Source organism: Fistularia commersonii, chromosome 18, assembly GCF_037954325.1.
Source record: "Fistularia commersonii isolate RoL2024-O1a breed Wild chromosome 18, RoL_Fcom_v1.0, whole genome shotgun sequence".
NCBI lineage: Eukaryota > Metazoa > Chordata > Actinopteri > Syngnathiformes > Fistulariidae > Fistularia > Fistularia commersonii.
Window position 1 is genome coordinate 11,810,712 of NC_141301.1, and position 26,750 is coordinate 11,837,461.

Below are 26,750 nucleotides of genomic sequence, written 5' to 3' on the forward strand. Positions count from 1 at the left end.
AGCGCTACATGAATGAATATCTCAAACTGTTTATATATTTCAGCCTTAATTTTTTTCTTAACCGCCAGCACGGTGGCTCAGGGTTCAGCGCTTCCGGCTCTCACCAAAAGGGCCAGTGGTTCATTTCGACCGTGTGAAATTTGCATAATTTCCCCTGCATGGCTTCCTCCAGGTTCTCCGATTTCCTTCCACAGTCCAAAAGCATGCTGTAGGTTCAGCTCAGACGCGAGACATGTGAAAGAGAGGTTAACGGTTTTATGTCTCTAAATGTGACAGGCTGCCATTGGCTGCCACCCTGGCTGCAGTGTAAGTATTATAGATAATGAATGAATGAGGGGGTTAAAGGTCGTACATGAGGCCCTTACACCGCAGCTGGGATAGCTTCCAGCCCACCTGCAACCCTGACTTCAGGAGAAGAATTATCGATGAATGAATGAATATCTATCTATTTATAACATGTGTGTGCAAACTAGAACTGTGTGTCAGTGCTAAGTGTGAGCATGTGTAAGGCCAACTCAACTTCATTTTGTTACACAGCACTTTACAATGACAGTAAAGCTTTTATTTCTATTCATAAAGGGAAAATCTGTCAGAGTGCTTTCTTGCAAGTGTTTAAACCGAGACTGAGACGCAAAAAAAAATGAAAATAAATAAAAGGTGAAATGAAATAATAATAATGACAATAAACTTGATACGTTTTTACAAATATTTCTTAGAGTTGCCTTTCAGTCTGTTGTGTCGTTTTATAATAGACATAAAAAATAAATAAAATAAATCCATCATTTTCAAAAGCTGCAGAATAAAGTAGCAACCCATGCATGGATTTAATTGCTCTACAAGTCATCTCTCTCACTCCGGCTAAGCGTTCTTTTGTCATGAGGTTTTTCGAAGTATTTTGTTTCACCACAAAGGGAGGCTGATGAAAGCTTCAGGAATGTGGGAACAGCTGCTGTTTGCCATAACTCTCCCAGGACGGAGAGTCCTGCCTTGTGAGCCATCAAAGCTGGACCTTTCCCCTCCACCTCTGCCCTCGGTAAAAGCAACTCTTCCCACTTCCTCTCATCTAAAAGCCGAGCGACGCTTTCTAGGCCTCGGTGTCTCAAGCGCTGGTGTGTGTACGTTGACAATACACAATGTCCCATTTAATTCCAAACGAGCCAAATATAACATTGTGTATCTCTCTCTCTTCCTGTGCAGGTTTTCATAGGAGTCCGGATAGATTCATAAGAGAACTTCAAAAATCTTTAGGAGAAGAAAAAACAGGCGAGACTGATCTCACCTCATTGGGGTGATGACAAGCCAGTTTTTCAGACAAACAAGTAAGACACGCATACTCGCACAGGCATGCATACAACAAAAATTTGAATTCTATATACATTTTATATCACACAGATACAAACATGTATGTATGTGTATAGGTATAAATACACACACATATAAACATGCATGCATAGTCACAGACATACGCACACACACATATATATGTTTACATTTTAAGTGATTGCTAAAAAATCATTTTGCATACCCCACCCTAATACTCACACACACACACACACACACACACACACACACACACACACACACACACACACACACACATATATGTGTATATATATATATATATTTACATTTAAGTGATTGTTAAAAGCAAACATTTTGCACACTCCAGTCTATACGCACACACACATACACATACATATATATGGTCACATTTTAAGTGATTGTTAAAAAAATCCTTTTGCATACCCCACCCTAATACGCACACACACCAAACACACACACATATATATATGTGTATGTGTGTGTGTGTGTGTATATATATATATATATATATATATATATATATATGTTTACATATCAAGTGATTGTGAAAAAAAAAACATTTCGCACACACACACATACACACACATATATATATATGTTTACATTTTAAGTGATTGTTAAAAAAATCACCCCACCCCATTAATTGCTTTTCAGCCTACCCAGGAAGTCCAAGCCCCCATGTTGGGCACCCCTGGTGTGACCTAAGAAAAAATAAAACAGGCCTCTGTTACCACCGATGGGAAGAAGATAATTGCACCCCTTGCTGTTTTCATGGTTGGTAATTTTTAATTACTACCGAGGACAGTAAGGAAGCTGTTTGTCACTGATAAGTTGTCCGAGAAGAACACCTGAACACCGGAGGATCTTCGAAAAAAACTGTCAACATTCAGTCTAAACCGATTATTCTTTTCGCTGAAGATTATTCCGTTCGCCAAGTTGAGTTTGAAAGATGCTTTATTGACCTGTTCATTTGACTGGTAGGGATTATTAAGATCGGAGCCAACATGATTTCAAGGCTCCCTCCTGGAGACCCATCTTTTCCCTTGTCTTCAGAATTCAATATGCCGCACCAAGTGGGTGTTGTGCTATGTTTGGAGGTGTGCAGAATATTGATTGTTCACCCACAGTCATTAAAGAGACAGGAGAACACGGCCATGGTGCCTCTGGGACTGAGTAGGAGAAAAGAAAGAAAAGGTCCATGTAAAAACAAAAAACAAAACAGAGGATTTTATGAGAATATGGCAGAGGTAGAGTGCCAGCCTGCAAAAAACCACAGAACACAAAACGTCTACTGTGCTCCATGTTATTTGATGTGTGTTTACGTGTGTGTGACGGCGACAATAAAGAACATGAGCCGGTTCTGCGTACTAGAATACGGGCTGAGCTCTTCCTGTGTGAAAATTCATGCGCAGTTTTGAGTTTGTGCAGCGTGCTGTGGCCCAGATGTGTGTGGGCGGGCTGAGTGGGAGCACTAGGAGACTGGAGATGCTGTAGCCTGTTCCTCATAAAAAAGGAACAAGACTAGCTCAGCCAATACAACGGATATTATGTTATTCATTTTGTGATTTAACAGCCATATTGCACTGACATAAGGCCAGGTGCTGAGAAATATCCATGGTGCTCACGTAATCTGGTGGAGTTGAAGCTGGTGGCATGAAAATATTTATAGCTTCATATATTACTGTCTCTTGACTGCCTGTCTGTTATAATAGTGTAACCACTCAGACCTGTTAAATGTAACAGGATACTGTAAATATTACAAATACTGAGCCTCGTGGTTATGAATTATTCATTGTCTCGTCTAATAGATGGTCCCAGAGGACAAGCTTCAGCTTTGAAAACCCACGTTGTTGCCCATTAGCATCGGGTCTCGTGGCTGGGAGAATCAAATAAAACTGGTTAAGTCGCTGTATTTTAGAAATAAATGAACTAATTAAAAAAAAAGAAAAAAAAAAAAGGAATGGAACAAAATAATGGATGAAATCAAATGTGCTGCTTGAAATAATGCAGTTTAAAACAGACATCTGACCATATAGTTGAGGTGGATTTATTGGTGTAATTCCATGAGTCTACAACAAAGTTCAGCAAGGTAGTTGTGAATTTCAAGCACGGAGACTTGGAAACTGACAGTGGAATTTACACACGTCATTTTCTACATGTCAAACAACTCAAACCCACGAACACAACAATGTACTATAATAAGCCTTTGCTTTATTATCAGAGAGCTGTGTCATAGGGAAACCGATGGGGGAAAAAAAAGAAACCCATAATAACGGCATGCTAACTTTTCTGGAAGATCGGATTTATAGAAAAATGCTTGAAAATGTGAAAAGAAAAAAAACGTAACCATGTGATCATAAGCAATAAAAGTATTTGCAAACCGGACTTGTTAATGTGGAATGAAAACAGTATACATAGCTACTTCTTGTTTGATATCTTGTGTTTTTTAATTCTTAAGCAAGTCAAAGGAGTTTATGATAGTCAAGTTACAAGCATATCAAAAACAAACAAAACAATGCAAAATAACAAACAGGACAAGCCGTTAATTGCACAAAATTCAATGCATATAAGGTTTATACACAAACGGAACGAACCGATCCATTCCAAAATAAGCCCTGTTTAGCGTTTAGAGGACATTCATTTTCACATTCACAGATTATCGTCTAAAAACTAGCACACTACCAGAAGTTTCACAAGTACATGCAGTGAGTTGCAAATTCTGGGTCAAAGACATCCGTACTGATGAGACTGCTGGAGAAGCAGCGAAGGGGTGTTAGTTCACAGAGAAAAAAAAAAAAAATCACATTACACGCCCTCGAACTGTGTATTCATTTTCTACTGCTAATTTGGGTTGAAAAGAAAATGACTCCTTGGGTAAAAAGGGTGTGCCTGAAAACCAACCCGGCCGGTAAATGACAGCCATCTCTTGCTACCTTGCTTTCCTCCTTTTTTTTTCCTTCCATCCAGGTCAAGAAAGGGGCGTCAGTGCTCTGGCACAGCTGTGTCGTCTCTCTCTACTGTCCCCGATCCTCCTGTCTCTAAAAACAGAAACGGGGTAAGGTGGAGTTGAGGATCACAGAGTTTACTTAAAACTCTGTCCGGAGATACAAAGTTAAAGGTATGAAGGTGACTCTTTGCGAGTGATTTTAATTTGGTGCTGATGCTAAGCTTACCATTCAAATATCCCTTTTCTCAAGTAAAACTTTCTCTCTCTCTCACATTTCCCGTTATTTTGCAACGATGAAATTCCTATGTCTCGGGGGGAATAATGACACACTTGTGTTTTGAAAAGGGGTCTCTTCCAAAGGGATGTGTTTTGGCATGAGCAGTATAGCTGCTGGTCGACAGGTTCATTAATTCTGCTCGGCCTTCTGACGCACATATCGTACCCAATGCACCTGCAGATATAAATACATCTCCTACATAAGGATGCAGGACAGCCAGCAAGTAGGTTAGAAGAGATCATTGACGAATCCCCCGTTTTGGCCCCTTCCCAAAAAGAATTGTATTGTCTTCGACAAAAGCAGGACTCAAAAATGTTCTCTTCATTACTTTATGCTATCTGTGAAGAAAACACATTTTAATAGTTCTCATTTGTCATTTTTGTCCTTTGTCCCTCATGGAAATATTAGATTGCAGTTTTTTACTGGCACTGGAACAGATGCAAGTCTTGCTTTTATCCAAGGTATAAATGTATTTACTTGTAAGTCCGTATCTTTGCCACTTGCATTTAAAATTTACTCTCATTGTAATACATAAATCTCTCTGGTGTTGTAGTGCATTAGCGGATAATCCCTTTAAGAGGAGATTCAATCATTAGTTGCCGGGGATGCTGTAGGGTAATTAAACCAGTCACTTGGTTATGCATTGCATTATGTAAAACATTAATTAAACATATTGTAACTCATAGGAGGCTATAAAAGGCGTAATTAATTCCATTTCAATGTTTTTGCCTGCAAATTGGCGAAACCATTTAATGTTGACTGTGCGCCATTGGTGGTATGGCTTACATCGCGCACGCATTAATATCTGTTAAAAAAGTAGCCTCTAAACAGCACGGACAACATTCAGTTATTTAATTAAATCATTGTATCACTTTGTTGCTGACGTGCTTTCACTCTAAATGCCACATGACCGGTTTTGCTTAAAGATGCATAGATGGTTACCAAAGAAATCACTTACCTTTATTACTAACCGTTTCTTTACCTTTCTACTATCCTTAACGTCACAAGCCATAATGCCCTCTTTAGTGGCATTATGTGACCTAGTCATTTCCCTCAGTTCTACACCACTGACCTGTATCCCCCGGGCTGCCGTTGAGGACATCCCCAGTGCTGCTCACCTCCTCCCCCTCCGCTTTGTCCTCCGGCTTCATCTTCTTACGGGTCATGTGACCACGGAAGCCAGCCTGGATCTTGGCAGCTGCCCTGTTGGCCTCGGGGTCGTCCAGGGGGATGTCCATGATGTCCTCCTCCTCCTGGGGCCGGCTGCATTCCTCCTGCTGAGTGCGACCAAGGAACATATGAGGGTATTATTTAATTTATTTTTTGCATATATGTTGCTTTTTTTTTTTACATTCCTTGACCACCAGGGCTAAAAGGTGGTCCATAAGACCCCCCTCCCATTTCTCCTCGCCGAATTTTGCTCAACACAAAATACATGCGTGAGACAACCTTCATTTATTTTTAATCTCTGAAAAGGCTGCGTATATTTATAAGGCACCATGAATCGAATGGTTTCACGTTGCAAATTATTACTGTAAAATATTTTTTTCTTGCGCAAAGCAATCAGGTATTACTATCATTTTAGCTAAATCTTGTTTGCAAAATGTTTCATGATATATTTGTAGGATAGAGAATCTTTGAAATACAAGTGGTATAGTTGGGGAAAAAAAAAAAGAAAAGAAAATCCGATGAGCCAGGAAAATACAGCATCCACTGTCCCACAGGAATAAGTGTCACTGGAAATAGCACAAAGACTGCCGACAAGTTATGTAAACAGCATTTGTATTCTGTGGCATTCACGTATGAGCGACACCCCGTGCCGTGGTTATGGAAACATATTGACATTTCACACAAAGGCAGCTCATAAAAATCGAGCCCACTACCATTCTACTTCCCCACTGAAGCTGCGCATCATGTCTCCAGTGAAACCCCTCCAGTGTGGGAGTGTGGCCACCCACCTGTTCAGCCAGCGTTCATTAGCCTCTCTGTCTGACTGCTCACTGAGCAGCCAGGATTTTGCAGCAGTTGGGATTCAGAGCAAATCCGACATGCCTTTTTCTGGCTTCGTGCCTCGGGGTATTTAAAACTGATTTGACAGATTGACTTCAAAACAATTAGATCCAATATTCTGCATATGATGATCGAAAAAGAGGCGAGCAAATTAATAACAAAGCCGCATCATCTGTGATGATGAGGAGAAATGACTTCTACATGTGAGTCATAAATTTTGAACTTTCCGACAATGTGAAAGTGGATTATAAAAAGGTAAAAACCACCATCACCACAACAACAGTCATGTAACCCGAACACCTGTCAATATCATTAGTGAGTGACAAACTTTGTTGCTAAATGTGATACACTATGAAACGATTCATCGAAATTACTCATCGCAACGATAACATGAGGAAAAACAAAAAAAAAAAAAATCTAATAAGAAAGTTGGTCTAAAGCATCTACTCACATTGCGGCAATCCATGTCTTTCCCTCAGAGGTAATTTCAGTCTTTAGGCGAGCTGACCGAGAGGGACTTCTGCGTCCGGTCGACCTAAAGCTCTCTTTAAATCAGTCTCCGGTATCACACTTAGATGCCTGGCTGGCTCTCGCTAACAATCACTGTATGTTCAGTAACATCCACTCACGCACGGAGTGAGAGAGAGACTTCTAGTCAGCGAGGGGAAGTGAGAAAAAGGAGGGAGGGAAAGTGAGACCTCCTACAAACATGACAGCATGTGTTCTGTCTTTTCGGTCTCATTAAGGTTGCTGACCCGGTGTGTTCAAATTGACCTCGGCTCCTCACACACACTGTCTGCAGTCTAAAGACTCAAATGAACCGATTTACAGATCCGGGATGTCTACACTGCCCGGCAAAGATTTAAAGTTTGAGAACGCTGATGGTGCAAATGTTGGGAATAGGGTTTACGCAAAATGGGATTTAACCATTTACTCGTTTCGAGGTTGCAATAATAAAAACAGATGACAGAAAATAGGAATACTATGTTAAGACCGGATGGCCATTAAAAAAAATGTTGACTTTCATATTCTGCTACTAATAGTGTGAAATAAAACAGCGTAAGCATCTTTGACTGTTTTACACTAGGAGGTGTTATAAATTTATTAGAGGCAGAGCGAGCTAACAGCCCTCTCCATCCCTCTGATCCCAGCTGGTATGGCCGCCCACACTCCTCTCCCAGCCTCAGAGACAAGACGGGGAGGTAGCGGAACAGAAAACATCCATTAATCTGAGTTCTTTCTCTGGCATTATCGCTCTGTTGCCAGTTACTAATCATTCAAGCTGTGTGTTACTTCATTCTCATGCCTCATTTCACTTACATGACTGACTAATCCTTTATTTTCCTCTGCTTGAAATGGGGGACTTTAGGTGTAAACTGTAATCAGTCAGTTCCTAGTTAAGTGTATTCATATCTGTGGAGCAATGTACACTGTACATACACCTAAGACAACTAGGATGTACGTACACCTACTTGGGCCTTTTAATCAAAAATGCCAGGACAACACAGATGAAAAATGGCAGGAAGGCGCTGTGAGTGAAGATGGCCTACATAGTGAGAAACTTTTGCGAGAGTTCACTTTTAGTTTGGATGAGTGCCACGTAAAACAAAGTAGCACGGTATGTAAGTAAACACCATGCTGTTACCATTTTTTCAGCCTATTGGAAGCTGGTGTAACCGATACAGATGGTGCCTAGCAACAATCAACATCCCCATCTCCTATTAATTCCATGACGACACGAAAAGAGAGCAGGATGGTGAAGAGTTACCATGGTAACATTCTCAGTAAACCTTTCTGCATTCCCTCCCTCCCTCCTTGTTTGAAGCCTCTAAGGTCCAGACAAATCAGACAGGTCTAACTGTGAAAGCAGTTAAATATTGAAGGCCTCAGACTGGTGGTGATAGAATTTTGAATAACGTTTCAATCCGCAGAAATGATGGAGGCTCCCGAGAGGACTGTGTTACAATTTTGTGGCTATGAAATAGCATACGGCATCAAACAGCCGTTTTAATTCTGAAGCAGAATATGCTATTTCAAGTATGAAGCCACTGTTCATATCAATGGCATTACTGATTATTTTGATTGTAGGCGCTTCAACGACTTTTTAAAACTTTATATTACACATATGGGCAATTGCATTGTTGTTAATTGCCATGCATATTACAAAATTAACATAAGATAACTTCCTATTGATGATATTCTTTTAATGATACTTAAAAAAACACATAATTAACATGTTAATTTGAAGCCTATAGTCCCATTGTGGCCGTCATTACAAGATAGACAGAATAAATGAGCTCCTTCTACTCTTATCTCTTCTCATTTGTACAGCGCGTGGATGGAAACTGCTGTGTAAATTTATTTATCACTATTATTATTATCATTATTATTATTGTTATAATTACTCCCGTGATCGACTGGTGACTGATTCGGGATGATCTCCGCCTATTGCACGCTGACTGCCGGGATTGGCTCCAGCACCCAGCAACTCTGAGTGCAAGATAAGCTATATATGATACCTAATGAACAAATATTATCTTTACTTAATGAATAGGATTTATTGTCGTTACTAGTGCTGTGGGTAAAAACATTCATGTCTCATTTTTCCTTGAAAAAACTCATTAGATCAAGTCAAATTTGACGGACACCTCTTCCAATTAATGTTTAATATTCCTCAAAGATGGGCTGAAATTCAGGAAATTTGAGATAGAGTTCAGGAATTGAAAGACAAACTGAGCTCATCTACAAGATGTAAACTTGAGGTTGGCTTTTCCTGTTTACCATGCTAACTCCCATGCCTATGACGTAAACTCTGCAAAAAACTAGTTGTCTCTTGGGCTGCTGATAATAGATGAGACTAATAGACATATTAATTAGCAACTACTTACATTTTTGCCACTAAAAGTTTGAAAAGAAGGGTGACTTTTTCCACATTAGTTGCAATATGAAGTATTTCATCCTTCAATCCTTCCCTGGTCCACTATTCATAAGACGCAACCCTGAAGTCTATTTTTATAGGCTTTGTGAGACGGCTACACAGACTTTAGCTTGCTAAAATTCACCTGAGCCCAAGAGCCGCGAACATCTGTCTTCCGCCTCCGGGCTGTCAAGATGGAGTGAGTTTTGAATGCTTTTCATCACATTAAAATCATATACGCCCTGGAAATGATTTACAACTCGAGCGATTTTCAGATATCACGTATGATCCCATGAAGAGACAAAGAACTCAAGACATCCTTTAAATTGTACCTTGTCACTTCCATTGCCTTCAGGTTTAGTTTCCTTGTCAGACCTGCATGTCCCCTGGCTCATCATCTCCTCCTCCTCCTCCTCCTCATTATCATCATCATCATTATCATCATTGTCATCATCATCATCCTTGTTATCAGGATCACGATGATCAGCATCTTCCTTGTGATTACGATAATCATCGTCATCATCATCATCATTATCGTCATCAGCATCGGTTGATGAAGGGCTGGAGTAATTTGAATCCACCTTTTTCCTCATTATGTCAGACATCTCCAGACATTCAGATTCCTCCGTTCTGGAATGAATTCCATCTATATCAGCTTCAGAATGCTCTGCAGCCATTTCTTTTGACTTGAGATTTTGCATTTCTGGTATCTCAGCATGTAGGACAATTTTAGAATCGTCTTTTTCTTGCTGTTTCTCCTCGACTGCAGCAATCTGGTCAGACTTAAGTGCCTCTTCAAAGTTAACCTCAACTAGAAACTTTTCCTCTGGTACGTCATCGCCATCTGAATTGCTCTCGACCTTTGATAAAATATCATGTGCATTCATTGACGTCTCTATTTCCAGCTCCTTGCTTATGCTTTCTGCTTCAACAACATCTTTTTGATTATCAGTGGTTCCAGGATGAGATATGGATGCCTGGATGGCAGATTCTTCAGTTTGGGGTTTTGACCTTTCCTTATAAACAGCATCATCCACCTCCATTGTTTCTTGTGTTTCTCCAAGTTCTGTAGCACACACATTCACATCAGTTAATCCACAATAAGGAAACCCATCCTCCGCTTCTTCGCTATCAGTATCCTCTTCTCCATGTGAATCTCCACTTTCTGTATCTACAACCATGTTTAGTTTTTGTTCAGGAAATGTGGCATCTCTCTCATTGTCTGTAGTTCCCAGCTCCCCTGCACAAATTTCCGTATTTGAAATCCTACTATATGATGCCAAGTCAGCAGGCTGTAAATCAGACTGAAGATGATCTTGTTCCAAAGCAAAGCTGTTATCTGGTTCATGAGCTTCGTCAAATTGGCCATCTGCAGTTGTTGTTGTTAGGGCCTTTCCTGGTTCTGTCCCACCTGGTTCACCTGGTTGCATGAGTAAAAGTTGGAGTCTGTTGACAGATTCATCTTGAGAAAGACCCTTTTCAACCGAGATGATGTTTCCCTGTTCCGCGCTTTCAGTGAAATCAGCCTCTCCAGGGACATTCAGGTTTGCGGAGGAGACATTTAGCGTCACTGCTGTACCATCTTGAGTCTGAGGCTCACATAATTTCTGCCTATAAAAGGTGCCAGTCAAAACAAAATACAGGTTAAGCACATGAAGATATTCAACGGGGTAAAAGATGATGCTTTTTTTAAAACAGTATCACTGCTATATGCTGTATTTCTTGGCTTCATCAGCTACCTGTGACTGTCTTGCTGCAGCTGCCATTCCCCTGCTCTTTCATCTTGTATATCTTCTTACAGTCTGAAAACCTGACATTCTGTGCCACATGCATTATTTTTCAAGTCTGTCTATTGGCCTGTTTGATATCCTGAATCAGGACATTGGACTCCCTTTTCCATAGTATTAAGCAAGTCTATGTAATATTATTTAGAAATAAAATATAAAATCTACATTTACACAAATCAGGGACAAATATTCCCATGTTTTTACAAAAAATAAACTTTTTAAAGAGGTCAGGATACCTTGTATATGTCCAATGCTAATTCCTTGTGAGTGAAAGAGATTACAAGGTTATACATCCCATTTGTTTTTGCCCAACTTCATATGCAAGACATATACCACGAATGTTGCACGTTCCAAAATAAAACTGAGCAAAACTTCAAGATAAAATACCAGTTTATTTAATGAAAAAGCTCTACTCTCAAAACCTATCACTTTCCTTCACGCTCTCCCTCAAGTCCATCCTGGCTCTGTTCAGAACTGCTGATCGGTCACAAAGTCAAACTCACTCGGCAGGGGGGACCTCTTGTGAAGGGAGATTTCCAGGACTAGTCTGTTGGTAAAAAAATGCATACATTACTTAATTTGTTAATAGTAGCTGATTAATGAAGAAGAGTGCTATGTGTTTTCCAAAAAACTAGCCTTGAAAGAATGGTTGTTGTAGAATCTGTCTTCCAGTTTGGCCGCCCACTCTGCCGGGTCTACACCACTTTCTAAATGATGATAATAATAAATAAACAAACAAATGCAAAATGATTTTTTTCTTTTAATTCATGACTCTAATTGTTTATTTTTGTAGCAAAACTCAGCTCAGCGTGAGGGAGCAATATTTACCTTCTCTTTGCTTGAGCAGAACGTTGAAGTATTGGGCGGCATATTTGGGAATGTCCTCGGGTTGATCCCGTAGAACCTCCCTCGTCAGGCCCTCCAGGACGGTACCGAAGCCCCGCGGGACCCGCAGGTGAGTGTTGGAAAAAGGCACCGACATTGTTGGGGAAAAAATTTAAAAAACCAAGCCAGGAACCGCCACTGCCGTCACACAGACACAATATCCAAGATAAACATGACTTGAGTTTGTCTTGGTAATGAAAACGTTAAGTGTCAAACAAGCTAACTAGCTAATATTGTTAGCTTCTTTTTTTTAATTGCTATTAAGCGGGAATTTCATGTCATATTTTTCAGCCACGCCCTTTATTCTGATTTTATAATGGCAATAAATAAAATAAAACCACACTCGTCAGAATATTTTATACCAACCTCAATTTCTTGAAAGCCTATAACTGACGGGCTGCTATGTTTTGTGTATTATTGTTTCCAGGCAACGGTGTTTCTACGGGAGCTGAAGGGGCTCAATATGGCAAAGAGTGCTCTCATAACGAAGATATCGATCACGTGGATCAGGGATCATCCCCACATCCACGCACGACAAGGAAAGCTGTGATGGAACAAAGTGGCGACACACACACACACACACGCACACACACACACACACGCACACACACAGACAGTACAGTGAAAGTGTACGCTTTAGAATAATATTTATTTGGGGGGGCGTATTATAAATAATGATGATAGGGAATGCAAGTCACAATGATGCACATACAAAATCTCTCTCTCTCTCTCACACACACAAACACACACACAGCAGAGTGAAAGTGTAGGCTTTAGAATAATATTTGTTTGGGGGGGAGTGTTTTATAAATACTGATGATGGTCAATGTAAGTCACAATGATGCACATACACAATCTGACACACACATGCACACACACACATACACACACACTAGAGTGAAAGTGTAAGCTTTAGAATATAATTTTTTTGGGGAATGTTTTATAAATAATGATGATAGTAAATGCAAGTCCCAATTATGCACACACGCAATCTCACACACACAAAAACACTAGAGTGAAAATGTTAAGCTTTAGAATGTTAATTTTTTTTTGGGGGGGGGGCGTTTTATAAATAATGATGACAGTAAATGCAAGTCACATTGATACACATATGCAATCACACACTAGAGTGAAAATGTAAGCTTTAGAATGATTATTTTTTCGGGGGGGCGTTTTTCTAAATAAAGATGATAGTAAATGCAAGACACATTGATGCACATTATGCAATCACACACACACACACACACACACACACACACACACATACAGACAGATAAGATGGACAGATACAGAGAAAGCGAGAGAGAGAGCAGTTCAAAAGGGACTTTGCAGAGATGGAGTTATCGAAGAAGTAGAACAAAACTATTTGACTTGAAAGGTGAAGACCATAAAAGGAGAATTTAAATCAAAAGTTACAATCTACCATAAAACACACAAGAGATACATTACATGCCGACTGAATTATTAGAAGGCACATCTTTAAGCCATAGATCTTTTAATGTTTGTTCAGTATCACACCAATATAGAGTTCTTGCGGTTTGGTAAGACACGATTGTAACACTAAATAAATACAGCCGTACTTTCAAAAACCAAGAAAGAACAATGATGGTCGATCTCTCTCCTCTTCAGACGGGTCAGGCATATGAGATAACTGCATACTCAGAGCTGGTGCTCATCTTGCGGCTAACCTCTCTGGTCTGAGGGATCTGAAGTCTGTCAGCCGAGTGTGAGGCCTGCAGTTGACACCTTTCATCTCCCCGCCACTAATACAACGGGAAGAAAAAGAACAAAAGATAGCATCGTTTTTGCAAGTTGAGAATACAGATTTAGCCGTTAATATCACAATGGCCGCACGGTTGAATGGTAGAGTGGAATAGCATCAATGCTACCTCCAAAGTAATGGGAAACGTGTGATCAGAGGTTAAAATTGGCATCTCGTACAATTGGGGCTAAATGAACTTGAAGATTTATTGAAATATGTATGTATATTATTTATTATTATGTATAGGTGGTTATGCGGTACTGTTTATACTGTTTATATATTGTTTTTATATTGTCCTATTGTTTAACTACCTATTTATAGTGTAGCATTTTAGTTAGGGAAACACCCAGGTGACAGTATAACATCCGTTGAATGAGCGATAGCTGTTGTTGGCCACAGCCGCGCCACATGGGCCTGCAATATAAGTTACTGTTCCCACTCAATTCCAGGTAAAAAAAAAACAGAATTCATTGCATCCTAAAGCACACCCACGTCAGTCCCAGCAACCACAAAATCACACAGAAAACAAGCATCAACATAAACCCCAGCATTCGTGACTCGCTACAATATATATTGTTAGCACTGTTGATTGCTTATTCCCCGTTCTTCTATTTTTGATAACTTCTCTTGCACTGCCCACTTCTGCTGTGCGGATATTACATATACGATAGATAACATAGTTATCTGTCATATTTACAGGACTGTCTCAGAAAATTAGAATATTATGATAAAGTTCTTTATTATCTGTAATGCAATTACAAAAACAAAAATGTCATACATTCTGGATTCGTTACAAATCAACTGAAATATTGCAAGCCTTTTATTATTTTAGTATTGCTGATTATGGCTTATATCTTCAGAAAACTCAAAAATCCTATCTCAAAATATTAGAATATCATGAAAAAGTAATTTTTGTTTTTTTAATTGAATTACAGAAGATAAAGAACTTAATCACAATATTCTAATTTTCTGAGACAGTCCTGTATATTATCTACATCAGTGGTTTGAGTGAAACAGGAGCTCTTGTAACAATGCTGTTCTCCTGTAGCATTGAGCTTTCCAAGAACTGTTTTGCAGTATAAGAAGAGGAAGCCACGAGGCCCATGAGATTTTTCTTACTTCATTTGACTTGAAGAAAAAATATACAGCGGTCCACCCACATTTAAGGCTTCATCACAAGGTTTTTAGATCACAGTAAAAAAATTATTATTAATTACACTTAATTCAGTTCTGGTTTGGTGCAAATTGAAAATCACTGCTCAGTAACTCTAGGTGTGAGATTGAATAACGGCAACAGTCATATATCAAATTAAATGTCCTCGTAAAAGGGCTTACCAATTTTTGGTAGCCAGGACTCAAGCTGCCAACCTCAGTGAGCTCCGGTGTGCTGACGCCACGTACAGAAATGATTATGTCGGCATATGGAACTTCAGTGTCGCTCTCGTCATCTGTGTTGAAGTGATAGTTTATATTACAAATACATTGGATTTATTACTGAAAAAAGAAAAAAAAAAGGTGATCTTACTCGATGCAGGAATCCCTGAAGTCACTCCTTCAGTTTGTGACAATGCCGACCCTAGAAGGCAGCAACAACAGGAATTAGGGAACAGACATGCTTTCATTTCATTTTTGATGTTGCGAAGTGTTTACCGTTCGTAGGGTTATAGCCAACTTGGGAATATAACAGTGAGCTGAAGTGATAATGAAGGAAGAAATAAACCAATAAAAACTTTTCATTAAACATTTACTGTGAGTTTAATTTTTTTGCTTAGTGTGTGAAGCTAACTTACCTTGAGTCAAGATTTTGTGATCCTGGAGGGAAAATTAATATGAAATAAAACTCCAATTTATTTGTTTTTATTGCAGAGAGTTCAATATATACAATACTTATATATTGAAGAAAATAATAATGAAAAATATTACCTTTACAACTGCAGCTCTGTCGGTTCTGGGTCAGACAAAAGAAAACAGCCAGCGCAGCAAGAACCGTGATCGCAGTGAAAGTAACCGATGCTGCGACCTGAATTCCGGTAACTTCTCCATTTTCCATGAAAGAAATGTGAAATATAATGTATTAATTAGGGCGATTGGGACATTTTTGCACAAAATTAAATATGTTTACATCAGGAGTTAATTTTGGATTATACACTGATTCACAATGTATTGTTCCTACCTCCACTTGAATCCTTTGGCATAGCAGCAACAGATACTGAAAATACAAGAGCAATTGTTCATATAAAATTAATATAACGTTTATCAAAATTATATACGAATTTGCTCACGAATCTGCTCACACACTTTATATAGCCACTTATTGATGCACCACTTATACATCATATAAATGTTTCTGATATATCAGTGTAATTTGTTATAGATGCAAATTTAAAAAAAAATTACCATTTGTAGTTTCAGTATTTGGAGTAGTAATCCATTTGGGTGTGCTTGTTTCACCTGGAAAATGTCTTCATTTGAATCAAATCCGACATGGCTTTGTCATTAAGCTGTCAAAATCTACTAATCCAGTACCTTGACTGCGTAGAATCACAATACGTTGCATTTTTCGTTGAAGCTGAGGGTGATCTGTAGCTTGTGTGTAGCAAACGTATCTTTCCGTGACATCTTTACTGGACACATTTGAAATGTGATGAGATACTGTACAATGATTATTGTTACTCACTGTCCCAAAACAACCGAACTTGTATTCTCTGGTCCAACAACCTCGAACAAATCCACTGGAGCAATTGTAGCTACAGTCTAGAGTAACGGACTGCCCTAATGACACAGCTAAAGATTCAGTGGGCAGTTCTGTATTTACGCAGCTCACAAGATCTGCAAAGAGATATAACTTAAAATGAAAAACTGTAAAGGTCACGCAAATTGATAAATATATTATTTATGCATATATCTGTATTTACAAAGTAAACGCATGGGTGCCTTACCTCTGGTCATCCAAGGAAAGAACCAGAAAGTTAAGTGAAATAAGATCATTTTTGTTTCTTCAAAAGTTAAAGTGAGACATTGTTGTCCTTGTCTGATTGCACTTGCACCTGTGCAGGCTATCATGCATTTCCATCTCCAACTTCGAGGAAGTGGTATTTTACACCCATCATGTTGAAAAAAAACAACTAACTTTCCATTTTGTTTATGACTGGCTGCAAGGCAAACATCAGATGAGGATAAGTTGCATAAACAAGCTGATGGTACGTTTTTTTGATGTGGAAAAGAAACAACCACACACACATATACATACAAAGAAACATGTTACTTAGTTTTATCAATATACTTCACATAGGGTATTGAAACAGAAGTGGGCAATTGGCAGTACACTTAGGACATGCAGCTCGGATTTCATTCCCATTTTTTATTTTTTTATTTATTTTTCTATTTATTTAGTTCAGCATCATTACCCTCATTATTATTAGTATTGGTGCTCTACTACATCCTGTATTATTAGAGTATATTTATTGTTGATAATAATGATAATAATAATAACAATAATCAAGTCTGAGCTTGTACATAATGCAATTTTTGACTTGGTATGATTAATGGCATTCATTTGAACATAAAAACACTAACATAGTGATAGAAAAAAATAGATTTTTTTTTTTTTATTACAATGAAACCCCTTTTGGAGAAGGATGCCAAAAGATCCACCATGTTTTTGATCCACTTCATAAAATCGATGTAATACATTTTATATTTTGATAAAGTTTTCATGTCCATGGATCCATCATTTTCTCTTTGTAACTCCTAAATCAATAGACAACACAGGAAATTGAAGTAAACCATTGACAGGCACAGTATTGAGGTTGGCTGCAGAGCAGTGTCATACATTATTAAAGTGGAGGGTTCAGTTACAGCACATCACTGAACAGTATTGTCGGCTAAAGCAATCAAATGGGAGTTGTGTTTCGTGTACCTGTTTCACTTCAAGGGACTGACGGGTTTTCACTTTCGTGCCTCTGCTAAGTTACAGGCTCAGCGCTAACGGTCCTGGATTATGAATGAAACGTTGCAAGGTATATTACAGATTTACTGATAATCCTCAGGAAGAGCAATGCATTTGTTTTATGTGTCAGCTTCATGGATTCTTCTGCTGTGGACACGTTTCGGAACTGCGTCAGGTATGGGCAATTAAGACTTAAGTCACATGTGGATATAAAAAATGAGTGATACATGGATTATAATAAATCTTCAATCATCTATTCTAAGAATCGTTTGAAGCGAGTGCAGAACTTCCCGACGGCAAAGTGACTGACCTCGATATGTGTCCACAGGGAACTTACTTCTCCAACTTGCGTTGTTTAGAATGCCCCTCGGGTCACTTGTAAGTCATCTGTAATGATATGGATGATGTAAACACCCACACACACACACACATGCATATGTATATATTTTTTGTTGTAAATGAAAACGTTTTCTTCAGTTACTCATTACAATGATTCCACAATCTGTTATTTGTTTTATAGCTGTCTTGGAAATGTATCTGCACCTAGAAGGTGCCCTTCAGCAACTTTCAACCTGTATACTGGGAGAAGTGACATGAGTGATTGCAAGGTAATGGAATGCGTTGTCATACTTAACATCCTGCAAGGGAACTTGAAAATTATGTTTTGTTTGCCTTATAAAATTGTTTTAATTTCCCTTTCTTTATCCCAAGTGAACAGTATTTTTCGATGTGTTTTGCAAAGGAAAGCTGGAATGTTAAGGACAGGACATACAATTAAACAAAATGATGACTTTGCTCCAGCTGTTAAATTTGTTTTGTTGCAGAGGTTAAATTGCCCAATATAAGCAAGGCCTCTGTAGATCTGTCTTTCCACCCCCTCATGTGTGTCTGCCTGTAACTGCACTCTGAACCGTTGGGTAGAGGATGAAGTTCTCCTGGATACATCCACAAGTGATAGTTTGGTACAAAAGAAAAAAAATGAATGAATGGATTTGTTGATACAAATTTCTGTAAATCATGCAATGTGGATTTAAAGCCATTAGATGTGTTAATTTACCCTTGGAAAATATCTGCTTTCATCTTTTTTTTTTTTACAAAAACAGTGACCCGCCCCTCAGTTTTAAAAATAAGAAAACAATGCAAAGGCATGCTTTCTTGTTACTTAATATTAAGATTTTTTTTTTTACAGTGGATTAAAATTTTCTACTATTGTCATCATTCCTTCCCTTGTGTTGCAGCCTTGTTTTCCCGGTCTGATCAGTTCAGAAGACAGAGTGAACTGCAGGCTGTGTCCTGCAGGTTTCACATGTGATAAATCCAGTGGAATTCTCTCTTTATGCTCACCTGGACAACACTCTCCTGAGGGGCTCCTGCAATGTCTTCCGTGCCCTATAGATTCTGTCTGTGCCTCTGGATTCCCTCTCAAGGTAACATAGTTGGATCAAAATTTCACAAGGCCTAATGGTTTTCTTAGCATCGTCGTTTGAGCGAGTCATTTCAGTGAGTGCGCCAGTTGCTGCTATGTTTTGATGTTGTGCATGTTTCATAGTGTGGGCCCGGGAAAGAGCCCAACTTAGATCACACTGAGTGCGATGAGTGCCCCCCAGGCTTCTTTTCCAATATGTGCACCGTCCAGTGCCTACAATGTCCTGCAGGTAGGAAATGAACACAAACACCTCTTAGGTACATGATAGGAAATGAAACGGTGCAATTGTGATGGTGCGAGTAAAAAATAATTCCTCCGGCTGCCACAGGAAATTATTGTCCATCTAGAGGAATGTCGCAGCCACTTACATGTCCTCCTGGGTGGTCTTCCACACTGGGACAGACTCACTGCTCCGTCTGTAACGCCACAACCTCCCCGTGCGTGGGGAGTTCGGCTCTTGGCTCGAGTCAGTCGGTCCATAGATTGAGTCAGCCCTTTTCCTGTCGATCTGGAACGTACGAAACCTCAAGTGGGGATTTAGCCTGTGCGGTTTGTCCGCGAGGTTAGTGTTTGTCACCGCTCTACATTATTTATATCACAGCCCTCACTTCTCCATGAGGAAGCGAATTATGAATTTGTATGTTTCTTTGCCGAGGGTATTACTGTGTGGGAGGCATAGCTGTACCCTGCCCGGCAGGGACTTATGGCTCCACAGAAGGTCTGCAGAGGCTGAGAGACTGTACAATCTGTCCTTCAGGTAGAATCTTAATCCCCGCCACCTTTTGCATCGCATTTCTCACAGAACCCTATCATATGCGCTGTAAATGCTATTATTATGTTAAATTATTTCATATCAGATAGATTCAAGGCCTAAAGACCCGATTTGCTGTTTTTAATGTTCCTCTGACCTTACCTAAAAATACTTTTCCCAAGGGTTCTACTGTCTGGAAGGCAGCTCGGGCAAACCGACCTCCGAGTTCTTGTGCCCACAGGGCTATTATTGTGATGAGGGCACCGCTGCCCTCCACGGGTCACCTTGCCCTGCCGGTACAGCAGGGGAACAATTGGGTCAGACAAGTAGAGCAGCGTGCAAGAGATGCAAGGAAGGACGGTTCTGTCCTCCAGGTAAGTCCTGGCACCGAAATAAACGTCATCGGCATAAGATAATACACCAGAATCCACAAATATGTGGCAAAATCATCTGTAGTAACAATGCCCTGCCTTGTATGCTCGGTCAATTGTTCAATTCTGTATTTTGAAAGTGCAACAGAATGCCTCAAGTCGATGTCGCTTACAAACTTATGGTAACATTTACGCTCTCACTCATATTCTCTGTTTTTGCCTGTGCAAGGCTCTTCAAGTCCTGGTTTGCCTTGTGCGCGTGGGAGATATTGCCCCGCTGGCACGTTGGAGGAAACATTATGTCCTAAAGGCACCTTCACCCCTCATCAAGGAGCAATAAGTGAGTTTTTATGACCTGTTGTTATGCTAGACATTATTCTCACCACTAATATAGAGAAGTTTCATCCTCACGGTCACCAGTTCCTTTTCTTTTTTCCTTTGGTATTGGGCTGCTGCTGGGCATTTCCATTTGTACGCCAAAATATTGATGGGAAACATCACTAAAATTCTTCAACCTGCTCTGCTTCTTCTTTTCCTTTCGGCTTTTCCCTTCAGGGGTCGCCACAGCGAATCATCCTTCTCCATCCGACCCTATTCTCTGCATCTATGCTAAAATAGTTCCAACCCGCCATCGCTCGTTGCAAATGTCAATCGTTCTAGAAAACATGATGAATTCTAAGATATCACGCTGAGAAGATGCAACGGATGAGCACTGTAGAGCGATGACTGTAGCAACAACATCTGATCTGAACAGCCACTAAAGTTCTGGGCTCCTGTGCATGTAAAACGAGAAATAACGTCATTATCAAAACCTGCTTGGCAGATCAACAACTCTGTGTTCTTGCTCTTTTGGCCAGGTGTGAAGGACTGTCTCAAATGTCCGTCTGGTTTCTATTGTCCTGAGGGAACGAGCGACCCCGTGCCTTGTCCGGCGGGCACTTTTAGCTCCCTGGAGGGTCAGGATGAGCTAACTGATTGCAGGGCGTGCCACGCTGGGAAGGCCTGCACGCAGGTTGCGCTGAGAGCCCCTGATGTGGACTGCATGCAAGGGTGTGTGACCTGCCTGTACAAGATATACAAAAATATGTTCTGAGCGTATATCACGAGTGAATATTTCACCTTCCCAAAAAAGTAATCCTGTAGTGTCTGTGAAAATCATTTGTTTGACTGAATTCCTACAGGTTCGTGTGTCCCCCGGGTTCTTCCAAACCCAATGTCCCAACAAACGCATGTCCGCCAGGGACGCTGAGCGACCGCACGGATCTCACCGATCGTTCACAATGTCAACTGTGTCCGGCTCGATATGCCTGTCTGAGAGGTGTGAATTTTTCTTTACATGTACGGTACATGTGTTTGCTAAGGAAAAGATTTAAAAGGCATTTAACATCGTTGGAAGAAAGCTGAGCTGTGTTATCACATTAGAAAATATCAAATAGGATATATAGAAGCAATGACTTCCGTAAATGTACAGCAAGGTGTTTTGGACGTCTGTGGTTAATATTCAGAAGACAGCAAAGTTTTGGTTTTTAATCAGGCCTGAGGGCTTTTATGATAGGTGAGTAATGATGATATATTTTAGCATCTGAAAATCGAGATGAAATGAAAATTCCATCATTTTGTCCTCTCTTACATATTAACTCTGGCAGAATTTATTCCACAAAACTATTTTTTACAGGAAACTGTAAGTGAAGTTTCCGCCAAAAACTAAAAGCTAACAGTGCCAAGCTAAAAAAAAAAAACATACTTGAAAATAAGAAAGAGAAATGCCTGTGTATTGCTCATCCAAAAGATAGAAAGATGCCAACTTAAAACGTCAGATGAACAGTATTTTTCCAAATAAAATGTATATATCTTTAATTTCCAATCATGACTGCCACTATATTTTCCATTGCTGTCGTGCCTCTCTTTATAGGCCTATATTCATTTCAGGTACAAGGATCTTGGTTATTTTCTTGCCGATCATTTTTTCACCAAGTACTTCATGTTGTGCTGGTTATCAGGAACCGGTGGCATCCAAAGACCACCACTCTCCTGCTTCTCAGGCCATTATTGCCCCCCTGGAACCAAGTTCCCGACCCAGTACAAGTGCCCTGCTGGGACTTGGAGCGCTCAGAGCGGACTGGAGTCTGACAGTGAGTGTCAGCCTTGTCCTGCGGGCTGGTACTGTTTGGTGGGATCTGGAGCTCCATCGGGCCGATGCAGCACAGGACACTTCTGTCCAGAAGGTACACAATCAACCCAGCCTGCATTCAAGTTTTTCAAGTTAGGTGAGGCTACAGGGAGCGGAGATCAAGAAGTTGGAGGATTTTAGGCACTTGGGGTCAACAGTCCAGAACAGCAGAGAGTGTGGAAAAGAGATGAAGAGACGGGTTTAAGCAGGTTGGAATGGGTGGAGAAAAGTGTCAGGGGTACGATGTGATAGAAGACTATCAGCCATAATGAAAAGGAAAGGTGTACAAGACAGTGGTGAGACCAGCGATGCTGTACGGTTTCGAAACAGTGACAATGACGAAAAGACAGGAGGCAGAGCTGCAGGTCGCGGAGATGAAGATGTTGAGGTTCTCTTTGGGAGTGACCAAGACTGATAGGATCAGGTATGAGTCCATTGTGGGACAGCACATGTTAGATGTTTTGGACAGAAGGTCCGAGAAGGCAGACTGAGATGGTTGGGTCATGTACAGATGAGGGAGAGTGAAAATATTGGTAGACGGATGCTGGAATTGGAGCTGCCAGGCAGGAGATATAGAGGAAGACCAAAGTGAAGATTTATGGATGTAGTGAGAGAGAATATGAAGTTTGTTGGTGGGAGAGAGGAGGATGCAGAGAATAGGGTTAGACGGAGAAAGATGATTCGCTGTGGCGACCCCTGAAGGAAAAAGCCAAAAGGAGAAGAAAAAGTTAGAATCGAAAAGAATACAATAGAATAAAATAGCCTTTTATTCTCCATGCATTTCAAAAACACAATAAAATTGTAAGTTCTACTTAGTAGGTAGTTTTTTGACATTCTAAGACGGAACATTATCTTATGAGTAATAAGATTTTTTTTTTTCCACATAAACTGCTGAGGACTGTGTAGAGATGTAGGTATAAAATCAATACATGCACTAAGATTTGTTCTCTTTGCAAGTGAATTCATGAGTCATCCGATGTTGCATCACCAGGGACAGCGTACGGCACCCAGTTTCCTTGCCCCGCAGGTACCTACAGCGTTCACATGGGCAACAAGAAAAAGGAAGACTGCCTGCTTTGTCCTGGAGGCTCATTCTGTCAAGAAGGCACCTCTAAGCCTGCGCCGTGCCCGCCGTAAGCAGATGATAATCATTGCACAGGACTGTCTCAGAAAATTAGATAAGATAAGATAAGAACAACTTTATTTATCCTGAAGGAAATTGTTGTGCCAGAGTTTCAAGTAAAACATAACAATAATTGATAATAGTAGGAAGGAGGGAGAATAAGAAATACAATAAAATATAAAGTGTCAAAGTTAAGGCTATCAAGTGTTTTAAGGTCTTAAAAAGGACAAAGAATATTGTGATCAAGTTCTTTATCTTCTGTAATGCAATTAAAAAAACAAAAATTACTTTTTCATGATATTCTAATATTTTGAGATAGGATTTTTAAGTTTTCTTAAGATGTAAGCCATAATCCGCAATATTAAAGTAATAAAAGACTTGCAACATTTCAGTTGATTTGTAACAAATCCAGAATGTATGACATTTTTTGTTTTTGTAATTGCATTACAGAAGATAAAGAACTTTATCACAATATTCTAATTTTCTGAGACAGTCTTGTAATGTGTGGTAAACTTTGACTTTATTTTTTTTTTTTCTGCTCCAGCTCAACATTTCGCCATCTAAAAGGAGGGCAGAGGCTGGAGGATTGCTCCGTTTGCCCTGCTGGCTATTTTTGCTCCCACTCGGCCACTGTCAACCCCAGAGCGTGCGGCGCTGGCAGTTACTCTGTAAGCCTCAATCAATACAACAATCCGTGTAATTGATCGCTGACAGAACCAGCGAGATATAAAGCTGGTGTTTTAAATCTCATCTCTTAATAAAACCCCTCCGAAATCGTACACTGAGATGAACTTTTTCCGTCCGCCATGATATCGTCTACTATTACTCAGCGCGCGCACGTCTTTTAACCTCAGCTCGGGTAGCGCTTGAACTCAAGTTTTAATATAGCTTATCTTCTGCTTTCAATATTGTATTTATATTAATGTTATTCCACCTTGAGATCCTCCTCTCCCTGGAGTTTTGAAGTTTTCTATTTTGCTCTGTCCCTCCCCCGTTCTGCTTGATACCTTTATAACCAGCGTGCTGAATATTCCTCCATGACCTCTTGTGTGTAGGACGAAGGCTCTGTGGACTGTTCTCCTTGCCTGCCAGGCCACTACTGCAGTAATGAGACCACGAGCGAGGAAGCTATGTTAAGTGTTATGGTGTGCCCTCCAGGCTTTCTCTGCTCCCAGGGTTTGGATCGAGACCCGCAACGCTTAGCCACCCTCTGCCCCCAAGGTTTCTACTGCCCTGGCGGAGGGATTGTGAGTTGCAGTGTGACGCATATGGCTGTTTTTTTTATTTTTTCATTCTATGAGTTTTAACTGTCTGAGCTGGGCTTCCTGTCTGGGTGTTTATATTTGTAGGATCCCAACCCCATCCCTTGTCCCAATGGCACTTACAGTGACTTTCCTAGTCTGCGAGACATCAGCGAGTGTGTTCGGTGCCCTGCGGGAGAATACTGTTACTCTCAGCGGCCGAACGAACAACCTATTACCAGACCTGTAAGACCTGAATGTGATTCTGTAATTATGACAATCGAGGACATGATCATATTCTACCAAACTGAACATTTTTTCCCGATTTCCACCAGCATTTTTATACTTAAATAACGCCATTCTTTGATGACTCAGACAGGTATTTGTCCTGATGGACACTACTGCCCCCCAGGGACTGGATACCCATACACCTACCCCTGTCAAGCAGGGCATTACAGGAACACAACAGCTGGACACAGTGGAGAGGAATGTGTTTTATGTCCACCGGGGCTCTTTTGCGACGGACCGGGAGTTCAACAGCCCTCTGTGTGCCCTCAGGTATGGATATTTAAAGATTCTGAAAGTTTAAAACAGTGTATATTTACACCTTTTATGAGAACTGGTTACTATGTATGAGTCGTCTATGTCAGATAACAATGACAAAGAAACTGTTAAACTATACCGCTCTCTGCCGCATCACTGGGTTTATAGGGCTTTTACTGTCCAGTTGGCTCTGCTTCTCCAACACCGTGTCCCGAGGGAACCTACAGCTCGCGCTCGTCTCTCAGTCAGAAGTCCCAGTGTTCCCCTTGTGATGGTGGCCGGTACTGCAACGGTGTAGGACTCACTCAGCCCTCCGGAAACTGCAAAGAGCGCTTCTACTGTAGGAAAGGAGCCAAGTCTCCGGTATAGAAAATCACATTCATTTAGGTTTAGAGGTATTTAGCAATTCATACTGAATTACTGACACGGGCAATTAGTGTACATTGGTAGTTCTTGACTTGATCAAGATTCAGTCTTTTCATTTGAAAATAAAGGAAAAGTAAGCTTATATGATTACATGCAGACTCCAGTTGATGGGCCAGCAGGAGGTTTGTGTCCAGCAGGAAGTTTCTGCCCCGAAGCTTCTGCCTCTCCTTTCCCCTGTCCCCCGGGCACCTTCAGCAACAGTACGGGTCTGAGCAGGACTCAGGATTGCGTCAGCTGTCCTCCAGGGTAACATGAATTACATCTGTACATTTTTGTAAGGCTACTGAGAACAGAAAATGACAAAAACAGTTTTGCTTGTTTCTCTTGAAATAATATATCTTTCTCCCGCTGTCAGTTTTTATTGTTTGGGTTCCAACAACACCTCACCATCAGGCCCTTGCTCTCCTGGTTATTACTGCACTGGTGGCTCAGCCTCACCCGTTCAATATATAGCCAAGGAAGGCCACTATTCCTTGGAGGGAGCAGTAAGAGAAGAACCGTGCCCTCTTGGAACTTTCCAGTCGGTATGCTCCAAAATATCAACTCTACAGCACGGGAAGTTGAATTTAGGAAAATAAAAAATAAAACAGATAATTTCTATCATAGTATTTGACAAATAAACACATATCTTATACCTACACTATGTATATATGAAATAGATAATTATGATAAGAATAACAATGGTAACTACATATTATTATATATTCTTATTAATGATTATGGATTGATTAATATTTCCATTTTTATCATTATTTTATATTATTATAATCAATTATTTATTATTTATAATTTTTTAGTTTTAATATTGGCTATGTATTATATTCTACATATAATAAACTGAA

The 26,750-nt window shown here is 40.1% G+C and overlaps 3 protein-coding genes across 7 annotated transcripts in view; 1 reads left to right on the plus strand and 2 right to left on the minus strand.

Moving 5' to 3' along the window:
- Positions 1-3,354: 3,354 nt before the first annotated feature.
- Positions 3,355-7,585, minus strand: nrgnb (neurogranin (protein kinase C substrate, RC3) b). 4 transcript variants are annotated; one of them, XM_086164656.1, is made up of 3 exons: positions 7,009-7,585; positions 5,620-5,821; positions 3,355-4,361 (listed from the first exon to the last, which is right to left on the minus strand). In XM_086164656.1, the coding sequence occupies exons 1-3, from the start codon at positions 7,021-7,023 to the stop codon at positions 4,306-4,308; spliced, it is 273 nt and encodes a 90-aa protein (XP_086020782.1). In that variant the 5' UTR covers positions 7,024-7,585; the 3' UTR covers positions 3,355-4,305. The 4 variants fall into 4 exon arrangements, with proteins under 4 accessions (XP_086020782.1, XP_086020784.1, XP_086020780.1 ...); XM_086164658.1 differs by having other exon boundaries at positions 5,666-5,821; positions 7,009-7,562; XM_086164654.1 differs by having other exon boundaries at positions 5,620-5,824; positions 7,009-7,539.
- Positions 7,586-13,637: 6,052 nt separating this feature from the next.
- On the minus strand, positions 13,638-16,936 carry LOC147224397 (uncharacterized). Of its 2 annotated transcripts, none has more exons than XM_086164694.1 (10): positions 16,848-16,936; positions 16,435-16,737; positions 16,306-16,359; positions 16,082-16,117; positions 15,832-15,942; positions 15,699-15,720; positions 15,559-15,599; positions 15,434-15,484; positions 15,244-15,356; positions 13,638-13,909 (listed from the first exon to the last, which is right to left on the minus strand). In XM_086164694.1, exons 1-10 carry the CDS (start codon positions 16,894-16,896, stop codon positions 13,781-13,783), a joined length of 909 nt encoding a protein of 302 aa, XP_086020820.1. In that variant the 5' UTR covers positions 16,897-16,936; the 3' UTR covers positions 13,638-13,780. The 2 variants fall into 2 exon arrangements, with proteins under 2 accessions (XP_086020820.1, XP_086020819.1); XM_086164693.1 differs by having other exon boundaries at positions 15,832-15,945.
- A 2,662-nt stretch (positions 16,937-19,598) lies between these two features.
- The window catches only part of LOC147224398 (uncharacterized), a 55,949-nt gene continuing 48,797 nt past the window's right edge, over positions 19,599-26,750 (plus strand). The window contains exons 1-15 of the mRNA XM_086164993.1: positions 19,599-19,845; positions 19,939-20,040; positions 20,217-20,408; positions 20,635-20,745; positions 21,263-21,455; positions 21,587-21,723; positions 22,406-22,630; positions 23,567-23,708; positions 24,243-24,366; positions 24,754-24,945; positions 25,048-25,185; positions 25,315-25,497; positions 25,651-25,845; positions 26,006-26,154; positions 26,264-26,432. Coding sequence (XP_086021119.1) covers positions 19,635-19,845; positions 19,939-20,040; positions 20,217-20,408; positions 20,635-20,745; positions 21,263-21,455; positions 21,587-21,723; positions 22,406-22,630; positions 23,567-23,708; positions 24,243-24,366; positions 24,754-24,945; positions 25,048-25,185; positions 25,315-25,497; positions 25,651-25,845; positions 26,006-26,154; positions 26,264-26,432 — 2,463 coding nt within the window. The 5' untranslated portion in view covers positions 19,599-19,634. The remainder of the gene's footprint in view (positions 19,846-19,938; positions 20,041-20,216; positions 20,409-20,634; positions 20,746-21,262; positions 21,456-21,586; positions 21,724-22,405; positions 22,631-23,566; positions 23,709-24,242; positions 24,367-24,753; positions 24,946-25,047; positions 25,186-25,314; positions 25,498-25,650; positions 25,846-26,005; positions 26,155-26,263; positions 26,433-26,750) is intronic.

What these genes read in the sequence shown, in the direction of transcription:
- nrgnb (XM_086164654.1), bottom strand. An exon ending in CGGCAGCCCGGGGGATACAG is followed by an intron (nt 4,362 to 5,619) that starts GTCAGTGGTGTA and finishes TTCTGTTTTTAG; the next exon opens with AGACAGGAGGATCGGGGACA.
- LOC147224397 (XM_086164693.1), bottom strand. Translation starts at nt 16,896, where the DNA reads ATGATCTTATTTCACTTAACTTTCTGGTTCTTTCCTTGGATGACCAGA. An exon ending in TGTGATTCTACGCAGTCAAG is followed by an intron (nt 16,360 to 16,434) that starts GTACTGGATTAG and finishes GACATTTTCCAG; the next exon opens with GTGAAACAAGCACACCCAAA. An exon ending in TTCAGGGATTCCTGCATCGA is followed by an intron (nt 15,357 to 15,433) that starts GTAAGATCACCT and finishes ACTTCAACACAG; the next exon opens with ATGACGAGAGCGACACTGAA.